We start from the raw sequence: 14,157 nt of genomic DNA, 5'->3' as shown, positions 1-14,157 counted from the left end.
GCGTCTCTTCAGGGAGCTGCTTGCTATATGGAAGCCTGCCTGGGGCAGAGGCTCCCACCCGAAAGGAGAGCTGTTCCCAGCCCTCAGAGAGTGACTTTCTGTAGGTTAGGCTCTCGGAATGCTTGGAGCCTATATGAATTCCAGCCTAGGTGGCCCCCGCTCTGCCTCGTCTCCTATCCCCTCCTGCTGTGTTTTGTTGTGGCATCCCTCGGACGGCTTTCCAGACCAGCCCCCACTTTTTCTTCTCTGTCTACCATCTCGTCGTCGTCAACTCTGATCATCCTTAGGCGTGCTTTTCAGGTCCTCCACAGTGACCCACGCACAGGGGGCTCGTTAGATTAGTAGACACAGTTCTTTCTTTTTTTTTTTTTTTTTTTTTTTTTTATTAATTTATTTTGCAATACAATTCAGTTCTACATATCAGCCACGGATTCCCTTGTTCTCCCCCCTCCCGTCCCCCTCACCTTCCCCCCAACCCCCCCCCCTATTCCCATCTCCTCCAGGGCAAAGCCTTCCCCACAGACTGAGGTCAACCTGGTAGACTCAGTCCAGGTAGGTCTAGTCCCCTCCTCCCAGGCCGAGCCAAACAATCCTGCATAGGCCCCAGGTTTCAAACAGCCAACTCATGCAATGAGCACGAGATCTGGTCCCACTGCCTGGATGCCTCCCAAACAGATCAAGCCAATCAACTGTCTCATCCATTCAGAGGGCCTGATCCAGTGGGGACCCCTCAGCCATTGGTTCATAGTTCATGTGTTTCCATTCATTTGGCTATTTGTCCCTGTGATTTATCCAACCTTGGTCTCAACAATTCTCGCTCATATAAACCCTCCTCATTCTCGCTAATTGGACTCCCAGAGATCCACCCGGGGCCTAGTCATGGATCTCTGCATCCAGATCCCTCAGTAGTTGGATGAGGTTTCTAGCACAACAATTAGGGTGTTTGGCCATCCCATCACCAGAGTAGGTCAGTTCGGGCTGTCTCTCGACCACTGCCAGCAGTCTGGTCTGCTACTCACATCACCAGGGAGGCTACCTGGAAAACAGGACCCCAAGAAAGACACAGGGATCACCCAATGACAGAGAAATGGAATGAGATCTACATGAACAGCCTGGACATGAGTGGGGGTAATGAAAGGCGAGGGTTGAGGGAAAGAGAGCTTGGGGGAGCGGGAGATCCCAGCTGGATCAACAACAGAGAGGGAGAACAAGGAATAGGAGACCATGGTAAATAAAGACCACATGAGAATAGGAAGAAGCAAAGTGCTAGAGAGGCCCACAGAAATCCACAAAGATACCCACACGACACAGTTCTTTCTTCATCTGAGTGTAAAGCAAACAGTGGTACCCCCTCCTCTCTGGCTGCCAGGTAACGCTTTGTGTCTCACACCGTGTGGCTGGTAGCGCAGCTGCTCCAGTGCGTGAGGGCCCGCTGATCCGCTGAGCGGGGCGGCAGCAGGGAGGGAGAAGATCCATCTTTAGCAAGGCTTACCTGAGGGTGGACCAGTAGCAACCAGGTTCAAGAAGCAGATTCAGTGGGTTCCTGTTATCAGCAGACCAGCAGGTGACCCCGGCTTCAGGTCTCCATGGCAACACCTCTGTAAGTGTGATGGCAATCCGTCCACTCGCGCGCAGGGCTTCCCAGAGAAGGGCACAAAGCCTTACTCTCTGCCCCAAGCTTAAAGGACCACCCTGTCTCCCTCTGTCCATCCTAGGCTGTTCAAAGATTTTATTATGAGTATTAGTATTCCTATTCTTTCATGTTCTTAGCATGTAGCAGCGCAGAGGGAAAAATCTAGAAGATGAATAAGCCCCTTAAAAATGTGAGAATTAAGTCGGTTTTCCCTGTTGCCAGATGCGCAGCGTGTATCGAAACTGCCTGTGCTTGGTGTAAACGGGACAAAAGATGCATCCACCCCTTCGCGTCCTGCGAGCCGTCCGATTATGAGAGGAATCAGGTAAATCAAATGCTGGTGCGCACCCAGCCCCACCTCTTCCTGTGTGTTTCACTCTGATGCTGAAGGGCTGTTCTCCAATGTAGGAGTTCTGCCACATCACTGTGGAGAAACCACCCAAGACCTCAGGAGGAGGAAGAGGCAAGGAGAACAAGAGCAACAGAACCGACCAGTCTTCACAGGTCAGACTCCAGTTCTGTGTTGATAATGGAAAAAAAAAAAAATCCCCCTTTGATGACGCTGATAACTACTACCCTGGGTTTCTTTTTTAAAAAATTCCCCATTTTACTTACAACCCAAATCCTCCCCCACACAACCTTTTTTTTTTTTTTTTCTGGGTTCATTTTTAACCAAGTTTCACATGATTGGCTCAATACATCAAAGGCTTCACGTTCGCATAAAAGAAATTAAAACTTGGTAATTGTGAAAAATGATGCTGTTCCGGTCGAAGTAGAAATGCAAAGGTGACTTTGTGGCTCACTGGGAAAAAGTGTAGCATGCAGCTGAGGCAACCTAGGTTCCAACAAGACGTGAGGATTGCGCCCGTGATGGGGACTGCGTGCGTGGATAGGGGTCTGTGCACAGTATGCAAACCAGCCGTGCCGAGTCTTTTTTCACTTTTTGTAGAGTTGATCGAACCCATCATTAATCATGCCAAAAATAGAATGTGTGTCTCTCTCTTCTCAAGAGTGGTGATTTTTTTTTTTTAACCCATGAAATTTTCCTGGAAACTCCTTTTGATTTCTTCCTAGTTACAGTTACTCACCAAGCTCAACATATCTATGATGTGCAGAAAGAAATGCTGTGACTGCATGAATATTTGTGAGCAGGACACATGTGGCTGTTTAGGACACACGTGGCTGTTTAGGACCCAGTGCGGTGCTGGCTTCCTTGAGCTGACAGAAGTTCATTAAGTGTTTACATGTGGTGACAGACACACACACTAAGTGGACAAGGTCTCTCTCTCATTCTCGTTGGAGTCTGTCAGAACCAGACAAATTAAGAAGAGCATTGGAAGACAGTCAGAAGGCCTGGCTTTCTATTTCGTGACTAATCAGTGGCCCCAACTTAGCCATTTGCAACTATTAAGGTCAAGTGTCAATATAAATAACTAACACATTTTTAATTATTACTGAAAAGTGGATAGTAACTTTAGGTGAATTAAGTAACACAGGCTGAGGGCCTGTGAGTCCAAGTGGATTATGCAGTTAATTAAAGCATTAGAGAACCTTGGTGTGCCAATATCTCTGGCCTGTGAGTCTCTGAGGCTTAATTAGGTGATGGGCTGCTTCTCTGTTCTCGGTGGTTTGTAAAACTAAAACGCAGTGACAGGAGCTTGGATGGAAAACATAGAAGCTTTTTTCTTTTAATTACGCTTGGTGGTGGCCGTTTTCAATTTTGGTAAACTACACGGGACATGAAAATTTACCGTCTTGGCTATTTTGAGCGTGTTGTTCTGTAGTGTAAGTATTCCTTCACGCTTCTCGTGCAGCCCATCACCAGAATACTTTACATCTTGCCGAATGGAAACTCAGTACTCATTCAATAACTCTTCCCCTTCCCCGACCCCCAGGCTCCAGGAACCACCATTCTACCTCTGTCTGTAAGACATAACTCATTGTAGGCACCTCGTGTGAGTGGAGTCAAGCATTTGCCTTTCAGGACTGGCCTTCTTCACACTTACCCTTGTGCCCTCAAGGCTCATCCATGTAGCATGGATCGGACTTTCTTTCCTTTTTAAGGGTGAATAAAATTCCAGTATATGTATATGATACGTTTTATTTATATATATATTTTATTTATTTATATTTATTCCTCCACCTATGCATGGATGCTTGCTTTGCTTCCATAATTTAGATAATATGATAAGTGCTGTTAAAAAAAACACAGATGTACAACTGCCTCTGAGAGCCACTGTGTTTAATTCTTTTGTTCAACACCAAAAAGTTAAGACTTGTGGGTCATGGTGTAATTCTTTTTTTTTTTTTTTTTAAAGAACAGCCGTGCTGTTTTCGCTAGTTGAAGTATCCACTGATAGCGCTCAAGGGTTTCTGTTTCTCAAATCCTCACTAACACTTACCTTTTTTGTCTGGTTTGGTCATTACCAAACTCACAGATGGGAGGTGTGATCTTAGTGACTTTTGACTCTCTTCTCCCTGTGATCTGTGACACCTACACCCTTTTCCTTTCTTTCCTTGCTAGCCGATGTCTTCTACTAAAGTCCTTTCCCATCATTTTGATCGGCTAACTTGTTTGGTGTCTGTTAGACAGAAGTATTTTCTAGGATTAGCCCTGTATCAAATATGTCATTTGAAAATATTTCTCTCTCATTCTGCCAAGTGACCTTTCAACTCTGTTGAGTACATCTGTGGTGTGTGTGTGTGTGTGTGTGTGTGTGTGTGTGTGTGTGTGTGTGTGTGTTTTGCCGGGTCTCAAACCCAAAGCCTCACACATTACTAGTCAAGCACTCTACATTAAGTTACATCACTGACCTTGTTGTATTCTTTGATACAGAGAATTTTTAATTTCATTGAAGTTCAATTTGTCTATTTTTTTCTTTTCTTTCTTGTGCTTTGGGGGTTGGGCACAAGAAATTACTGCCAAAACAAATGTCATGACCCCTTTCAAACATCCTATTTTCTTCTTTGAGTTTTAACTCATTTGTGCACACCTTGGTCAGTTCTTGAGTCCATTTTTGTCTATGCAGTAAAGTGAGGTCCAGTCATACTTCTGTACTTGGATATTCAATTTTTCCAGCACCATTTCTGGAGTGCTCCTGCCCTGGTCCAGTGGTGATAACATCCTCACTGACCATCATGGGCTTGTATGTGAGGCTTTATTTCTGAGGGTTCTTTCCTGGTCCGGTGCTCTGTGTGTCTGTCTTCATGTTAGTCCCATGCTGTCTGATTCTTATAATTTTTTTTAGTATGTTTTGAAATCAGGAATTATGAACTTTCTAATGTCTTTCTTGTTTTTCAAGATTGTTTTATAAGAAACAAAAGTACACAAAACTTTTACTCCGCTGCCTCAGATAGTACCACCTTGCAAAGTAGAGCTGAGGATCTCAGCCCTGCTAATGATGTGAAAAGTCAAGGTCTAGAATGCTCATCACCACAGGACTCCCCAGGCTGCCCTTTGATAGCCTCATCTACAGTCTCTTACCTCCCACCCACCAGCTCTGGTGCCTCCCAACCACTCATGCGTTCTCCAATCCCCATAGTTTGGTCTCTTCCAGAATTTTATGTAAATAGAATCATCTAGATGTGCCCTTTGGGAGATTAGTTTGGGGAATTAAATTTATTTTTATGGATGCATAAAAGCATAAAGAGTGTACATATTAATGGGGTACCACGCGACGCAGTTATCTGGAAATTCAGCCGCGTTCTTGTGTGTATCAAGAATGAGGAATAGCTGTCCAGGCAGTGGCATTTTTTTAAATGTCTTAAAGAGAGAAGGATACTGCAGTTACAGCATCTTGACTTCCTGTATTGTACCTTCCTGTCCCTTTTAAACTGTGATACTGTGGTTTTAAAGGTACGGTCACTAACAGAAAAGGCCCAGGTTTGCCTTCCGTATTTCTCTATGGATTGCCCTTCTAGGTTTGGAGAAAGATAGTTAATTGATACCGAAACATTTACTTCATGTGACTCAGAACAGAATCTCAGGTTTGGTTGTGAGGGAAGAGTGTGCTGCTTGGCATCGGAGAGACTTCCTGTGCTCTGTGAAACACTCCTGCCTTTCGTTATCATGTGAACGTGAAACTTTCTGGTTTGTACTGCTGGTTCTCATGTGAGCTTTGCATGGCGGACCGGACCCAACGGTTCAAGCAGAGGAGCCACTGAGAGCTTTTCCTGAATGCATCTGCCCACATCACCTAGGCACCAAATGTCGGGCACTGGAAAGAAAGGGGGCAAAGCAGCATCTGAGGTGCTGAGATGTTGAGCAGGAGTTGATGATTCCTACAGGAAGTTGTGGAGCATCTGTTAGATGCTGTCATGCTGCACTGCATGGGTACCACATGCAGTACACAAATGAGTCAATTCCCCCTCTGGCCATCAGTCCTAAGAATTTTATCCATGAGAACACACATAGCAATACAAGATTTAAGTATCTATATGTGTAAATAGATATACATACATGTGTATATATAGGTATACATCTATGTGCACATATAGATAGACACACACACACACACACACATATATATATGTATATGTATATATATGTATATGTATACATACATATCAATCTAGGGCAGAACCTGAAAGTACAGAAACTCAAAGCCTGGCTATGCTCAGGGTCTTAGTCCTTCCTGTTTATCTAAGCCCAATGCCTGGTGGTTAAACATAATCAATGTGGTTGGGTAAGTCTTGGATGGATGGATGGATGGATGGATGGATGGATGGATGGATGGATGGATGGAAATGACATTTCAGCTCACCGTAGAGGATCAGGAAACATCTAGACAAAATAAAATAAGATAGAAGAGTGAATATTCTATGTGAAGGAACCACCATAAGTAAAAGTATGGTCCAGGCCAGAAAATTCAGGAAATCTTCAATAATTCAGTTTGTCTACACCGAAGAAGCAAGAAACAAAGGATCACATACAAGGGCAAATGAGCCAGAGCCTGCATGTGTTGGGATGTATGTCCCAGACCTTTGGGGGTGTGGTCTTGCTTCTTTGGTGGCAATAAAGAGCTGTTCACTACATCTGTTTGATGTATGGATTTGATCACCTGAGAATGCGGTGCTCATAGGGGAGGATTCCTGGTTCAAACCCAGGACAGTTGCCTTCACATTCTTCTAAGACTTACTTGATCCAGGGTTCCCTGGCCCAGAAACGGGAGCCATCATTTGTCAGGGGACTGAACAAGGAAACGTGTGAGTCCAATAGGGAAGGCAGCCCCAAATCTCATCTGGCCTAGAATGAGGACAGCTATCTGTCATAGAGGCCAATCCTAATCTCTCTCTCTCCTGAAACCAGAAGACTATCTGTCCTGGCACCCGCCGGGTGGCCACCTGTCCTTTCACTTCCTAACCATCTTTTATCTGGTGCCCTCACCTGCTGAGGGCAGCTGCAGCTGCCCCTCCTGCTCTTAGAGAAAGCTGTGATGATCCGTGGTGTGACATAGGTGATTTCTGGTCATGGTTTTGTTGTTGTTGTTGTTGTTTTGTGTTTTATTTTATTTTGTTTTGGGTTGTTTGCTTGTTTGTTCATTTTTTTTTTTCTTTTATTCCAGACAGGGTCTCTCCAGGTAGCTCTGGCTGTTGCGATGTAGACTAGGAGCTCACTGTGTAGTGCAGTTGGAATTTTCTTTGGGCCACCAACCAGCTCTCAAATAAAGATACAGAGACTTCTTATTATGAACGTCTGGCCTTAGCTTAGGCTTGTCTCACTAGCTTCTTTTAACTTAATTTAACCTGTTTCTATTTGTCTACATTTTCCTCAGGGCTTTTTACCTTTCTTTCATTCTGTATGTCCTGCTTTCCTGCTTCCTCCATGTCTGTCTCTCTGGCCCCTGGCATCTCCTTGGCATTTTTTTTTCTTTCTTCTTGCCCCACCCCCCCCCCACACACACACAACCAAGCTTAAATTTCTCCTCCTACTTACTCGTCCTGCCTGGAAGTCCTGCCTATACCTCCTTCCTTGCTACTGGCCATTCAGCTTTTTGTTAGACCAATCAGGTGCCTTAGGCAGGCAAGGTGAAACAGCAACACACCTTTACATAGTTAAACAAATGTAACACATCTTCGCATAGTTAAACAAATACGCTGCAACAGTGTAGAATAGACTGGCCTCAAACTCTGCCTCTGCTTCTAGAGTGCTGTGATGAAAGACCACACCTGGCCTCTGTGTTCATGTTTGTTTTTCCTCACAACATGCTTATCACTATAGGGCATAAATCAACCACATCAATCTGTCTCCTGCTCTGAAGGAGTTTATATTCATATTTTTCTTTTCTTTTCTTCTGTTACTCTTCTCCTCTTCCTCCATGACTTTTGAGCATGTGCTTCAATTCCTTACAGACAATACCAAATGGATCCTTTTAAGAAGGGTCTTGCCTTCAAAAGGAAAATTAAATTTAACATAGACTTGTTTTTTTTTTTTTTTTTAGTAGATTCTACGGGCCTAACACTGTTCTGCATTAATTCTACTCAGAGGGTGTTGGTTGAGCAACTATTTTGTGTTGGGCAGGCCCAGTCTAAACCCACAAGGAAGTTGCACTGTCAAACTTAAAATGTTCTGGGGTGAGGAAGTGAGATTCTTTATCATAAAGGAGTTGAATGTACATAACAGGAAAAGGAACAGGTAGAAAGAATGCCAGGGTGAACTAAGCAGAATAGTGACAGCTCATCTTTATCGGGCCCTCGTTGTGTCCTGAACTCAGTGTCTATTTACTTAAGCTTCATAATACCATATTTCACAGGCAGAGAAATTTCGCCTCAAAACCAAAATGTAGAGAAGAAATTTGAACCCAGGTATCTGATTCAAGAGTTTGCAGTTTTTAACCACTACCCTCTTATATGGCCCAAGTATAATAAGTGTTAAACCATATAATGTTGATGTCAAGAGCCTCTCTGAAAAGGAGGGGGACTCTTAAAGATAATGCAGGCTTCTCTCGGGATTAGATGGACCCACTCTGTTGTAGCTGCAGTTTTCCTGTGTCCACCCAGCTCCTGCAGTCGCTCAGACCCAAGTAAACACACAGAGACTTATATTACTTATAAACTATCTTCTTGCTACCTAGTTCTTATATCTTAAATTAACTCATTTCTATAAATCTATACCTTGCCACGTGGCTTGTGGCTTACCGGTACTTTACATCTTGCTTCTCATGGCAGCAGCAGCTGGCAGTGTCTCCTGACTCAGCCTTGGACTTCCCAGAATTCTCCTCTCTGCTTATCCCACCTACACTATACTTCCTGCCTGGCTACTGGCCAATCAGTGTTTTATTTATCAATCAATCAGAGCAACATATTCACAGCATACAGAGAGATAGCCCCCGCACTCTGTCCCATCTGTCCCTAGCTTACAAGGGAGCTTCTCATAGAAGATGGAGGAGGAGAGGGGCAGCTCAGGGTGAGGTCTAAGAAAGAATGAGCCCCAGGAAAGGCCAGACATCCCCAAGACAAGGAGAGCAGAAAAGGTGCCAGATGGGCCAGGGTGGCCCCAAGGACAGTGGGTCAACAAGAATGTTCAAACTGAGTCTTGGCAGAGGGCACGTTCGAAGCCAGGTTAAGAACTGTCTGTCCTCTCTGGTCTTGTCACTCAGACCGGTTCTCTGTGGTTACATTCTTGTTCGATGGTCAAGAATAATTTAGGAATGGCCCAGGCAGCTCCACCCACACCTGTGAGTTCCTTCCCAGGTCACAGAAGCCAGTCTTGATCTCACAGAGCAGAGCATAGGTCTATTGCTGTTCTCTGGAAGTTTCCCATCTATATCCTGAGGCATTGCTGACCTTTGACAGTTCCCCGAACCTACTAGAAGTTACATCCCAAGTCCCCTGGCGCCTGGGCTGTGCCTCCTGTGAGGGGGTGTTTCCTTGGGGGACTGAGTATCAAACACATCGCCTTGTTCACTGAACTCTCTGATTGTTCTTTGATGGAATTGTATTCTCTTTTCTTTCCATGTCTCAGTCCCTTTTACACTTTCCCATCTCTACTGCTGGTCACCACTCTGCTCACTTTATACATATATTAATACATTACATCTCTGCTCTTCTCAGTCATTAATGAAGATGTTAAATAATTCCAAACCAAATACTCACCCGTCGGGCCCAACAGGACACTTTCCTTTAATTAGTTATATTACCTTTCATCTCTCTTATGTCCTTTGACTTCAGATTTCCTGCTGATTTTGAATCCATGTGACTTTTCATCCAGTCCTGTTTGAACTAATTTCATGAGTGAAAAATCTGAGAGATGTTTTACCAAGTGTTGATTCAGGTCCAGACCTACAGAGAGCTTCACTATATTCAGATTTTTTTTTCCCCTAACAGATTAATAGAGTACAATTTGTTCTTAATAAACTGCGCCTTCCTAATGCACCTCTTTCCAATAGTCTTTCAACCAGTGATATTTCCTCCACGAATGTCACGGTAATTTGAGCTGAGGTGGTGACAGACTTCACCAAAGGTACCTGCGCCCTCAGAGCTCATCCTCTCGGACTTTTTCAAGAACTGTCGGAGGCAGGCTAGACACTTTCCAACAGCTTAGTTTTTGAAAAATAAAAATAAAAATAAGCAGGTATTCTACAAACCACCTAATTAAGTAGTTTCCAATGTGCTTTTTTTAAAAAAATATAAAACAATGAGAAAACTGAGCTATTTTTTTTTTTTTTACAAAATAATTGAAAATTTACCGTCACTTAAAAATAACTCCCGTCTGTAAAATGGAGCTAACAGGAAGTGACCCTTTCTGAGGTTAATTGGTAGAGGGTGGTAGGCTGGGATGGCTGCAATCAGCGGTGTCTTGATTTGATGTATGGAAACCTTGGACATAGGAAGGAGGTAGAGCCTCACTATAGAGCTATGAGAAGTCCTGGCTGTATCCAGCACAATTATGGTTTTCAACTAATCCTCTGGGTGAGCGTGAGGGTTGGCTACATCATGTCAGGTTGTGAATGAACTTTAATGTACAAAATCTGACCTAAAGGACTGAGGGTTAAAACACTGTGGGAAAGATTGTTCTTTGCCCTTTTGTCTTCAATATTTTTTTAAAATTATCAATAACTATAAAAAAATTCTATGAATTGTTGCAGCTGTGAAATACAGCTTATAACTGCTCTATCTTAAATTGAAAAAAAAACATTTTCATATATATTTTCATTATCGGGGGTGGGGTCATCTTGGCAGCTTTTTTTAGCCTTCTAAGATTAAGGAAAGTTCTCCAGACAAACAAATGAGCTAATCTGACCCTCTTTGGAAGCAAACTGTGAGCATCTGCTTCCACAAGATAGGCCAGGCCTGGACTCGGTCCTAAATGACCAATGGAAACTTCTCTAAACAAACCGATTTTTCAAATGAAATCCTTTTGATGTAGGAAGGCCATATCTACCCAAGAGGAAATAAGAAGTTAAGAAGACTTCATCCTCTGAGGATGTTTCTAGAGCCATGAAAAGAGCAAAATGGAATGCTTTTTGAAAAAAAAAATACTTTTTTCCGTCAGTAGTTACAAGGCTCTCTTTATCATCTACTACGAACACAGAGGTCGCATGTGCTTAGTGTGTGTTCCATGTTTACTTCAGCGGACAACCACAGTGTGAGTATACGAGGCACCGAGAAAAAGAGTTGACGTGGATGTACATGGAGTGTTTACAGTAGAAGAAAGTTATGATCTGGGAGCAGAGCTCAGTGGGTGAAGCATGTGGGGTGTAAGCAGGAAGACCTGAGTTCATTTCCCCTAAACCACGAAAAGTGGACGTAGCGGGTTTGTCTGTAATTTCAGCACTCCCAATGGGAGGCGGGAGGCAGCGTCAGGAGAGTCCCTAGACGTGTATGCAGTAGCAAACTGGGTGGAAGATGAGACCCAACATCCAAGGAGATAGTTTTCTGACCTGTAACACACACACACACACACACACACACACACACACACACACACACACCTTGCGCCTCTAAGAAGACAGTGGTCTGTTATAAAGCAGGGGTTATAAATTGTCTATATAACAGTGGTTCTCAACCTTCCTAATGCTGCGACCCTTTAATACGGTTCCTCACGTTGTGGTGACCCCCAGCCATGACATTTTCATTGCTGCTTCATAACTGTCATTTTGCTACTGTTATGAATCGTGATGTAAATGGTCTTAGGCAACCCCTGTGAGTTGTTCAACCCCCCCAATGGGGTTGCAACCCACAGACTGAGAACCACTGCTCTACAAAGAACCAGGCAGTGTGTGTTTTAGGCTGTGCAGGCTACACAGTCTTTGTTGTAGCTATTCAGTTATGCTAGAAACAGCTGGAGATGATACACACACACACACACACACACACACACACACACACACACTTCTGGATAATGACATGTGAACTTCGTATGCTTTTATATGTTTGAAATTCTATTCTCCTTTTGACAGTTTTTTCATGGAACATCCAAAAACAGCAGGCAGGATTTGAACCCTACACTGTAGCTTGCTAGCTCTTGATATAGCCCTACACATACTCCATGCCTACCCTCATCTAGCACTGTCCTTAAGACCCTATAGGCCTTTAGTAAGTACTTGATCATTTGGCTGTCACCTACAAAGCTACACAGGAAGCCTTCTTATACAACACACACTTGACATTTGTAAGGGATTTATCTTGAAGTCGTTGCTAATCCCCCCCATCCCAAGTACCACTCTAGCAGATAATTTCCCCCCATAAAATGCAGTCAAGTATAACAGAATAATTAAAGTGACCCTTTCAGGCTCTTAGTGATTCAATAAATACAGGGCTAAAGTCCTTTTAAAAGTGATTAAAATAAAGTCTGCCACGGAAATCAATTCCCTGTCACATTACGTCATCACTGTGGTGACACTGGTGATGGATTTGCCATAATCTGCAAAATCAATCCATAGCGATAATGAGTGATGACTATTCAGCCATGTAGCACCTGTGTTTGCCAAGGGAGCAAAAGTGAGGAGATGTTTCAGTGGGATGCTCAGTGCAGCCAGCCAGCAGGGCTGTTCTAAGGGGGTCACAGTCTGTCACCTGGAACAGCAGGGGGTCAGGCAGGTGCTAGCCATCATAGCCACTGGACCAGTGACTCGGTGTCTTCCTGATGGACTTTAGGCTGCAAATAGCTGTTCTCAACATTTGTGCTTTGGCCCGGTATGACATGATGATGCTTCTCTGGACTTTCAGGTCACGTTTAAAGTAGTGTGAAGTTTTATGCATGCTCAGCTCTGCTATATCTTATATTGGCCAGAATCTTAGAATGGACGAGGATCTGTGAAAGAACAAGTGGCCAGAATGAAGGATGGTAGCATTTGAAGGAGAGGTGTATGAGGCAACTGGATTGTTAGGTCTTGAAAAGGGAAAAATAGAGGCCGGAAGGGATGGCTCAGTGGTTAAGGGTGCTTCTTGCTCTTGCAGAGGATCTGAGTTCAGTTCCCTGCACCGATATCAGGTATCTCACAACAACCTGTAAATCTAGCTGCAGACAACCCAACACCCTCTTCTGGCCTCAGAAGCACCCGGTCACATATCCATAAAAATGAAACCTTTAGAAAAGAAAAGGGGCAAATGATTCCTGTCCTCTTTGGGGTCTGTAGGGGAAACTGATTAGACCTTGCAAACGAAGTGAGGAGACACAGGTCTGAATGATAGGGAAGTCGGGTAGTAGGTATCTCCGTGGCACTCAGTCTTGATTATCTGCCAGAGAAATGGGTCATACAGAGTGTGGTAACTGCCAGTCACAGAGATCACATGGTTGTTCACAATGGTTTAGGCATCTAACTTTTTAATACTGAATGGCTCCACTGGTAGATTTCTTAAAACAGTACCTCTCCGCCCCCCCCCCCCCATTGGAACAGTCTAATTGAAACAAATAGAAAATAGATGAGCCTTTCTAGGGAATTAAATTTATCTGGATTGATATTTGTATCAACTGAATGATGAGTCTGGGGGTGGCTGGCCTCCTCTGGGAAATCGCCTTTGCCTTCTCCACACTTGGCTCAAGCGTCATGAGCTTCAGGACACAGGGTAAGGCAGGGAGCTCTTCCTCAGCTTGAGTGACAGCTTACTCCTCAGATAGAATACCGGGCTCTTCAACTGTCTTAGGAGACAAAGACTAATTGGTTTGACCTCATGCTGTCACATGTTGAGAGACACGAATCTTCAGCCCTCTTCCCTGAATTCATTGATTTCATTAAACACTATCTGCTTGTGTTGGCAAAATGTAATTTCCTAGTGAGTTCTTCGAACTGTAGCACATCAACAGATTTTTTTTTTCTTTTTTGCAGGGGGGATAGTGCCATTTTGTAGCTTTGATCTGCTGTTTTAATCTTTTCTTTCCAATAGGTCTTCTACATTAAGGCCATTGAGCCACAGAAAATATCGACCTTAGGCAAAAGTAACGTGATAGTTACCGGAGCAAACTTCACCCAAGCGTCAACTATCACCATGATCCTGAAAGGAACCAGTACATGTGATAAGGATGTGTGAGTGGAAATAATTGATCTTTGGTAACGTTAAGACCTATGCCGAAGCAATGTCAG

The 14,157-nt window shown here is 43.8% G+C and overlaps 1 protein-coding gene across 1 annotated transcript in view; it reads left to right on the top strand.

Annotated features, from left to right (window-relative positions):
- The window catches only part of Plxnc1 (plexin C1), a 151,211-nt gene that overhangs the window by 75,663 nt on the left and 61,391 nt on the right, over positions 1–14,157 (top strand). Inside the window, exons 8-10 of the mRNA XM_052753167.1 lie at positions 1,856–1,958; positions 2,042–2,137; positions 13,961–14,100. Coding sequence (XP_052609127.1) covers positions 1,856–1,958; positions 2,042–2,137; positions 13,961–14,100 — 339 coding nt within the window. The remainder of the gene's footprint in view (positions 1–1,855; positions 1,959–2,041; positions 2,138–13,960; positions 14,101–14,157) is intronic.

The sequence above is a fragment of the Peromyscus californicus genome, unplaced genomic scaffold (assembly GCF_007827085.1).
Source record: "Peromyscus californicus insignis strain IS unplaced genomic scaffold, ASM782708v3 Scaffold_24__1_contigs__length_46423439, whole genome shotgun sequence".
Lineage (NCBI taxonomy): Eukaryota > Metazoa > Chordata > Mammalia > Rodentia > Cricetidae > Peromyscus > Peromyscus californicus.
This window is presented reverse-complemented; position numbering and strand designations above follow the sequence as displayed.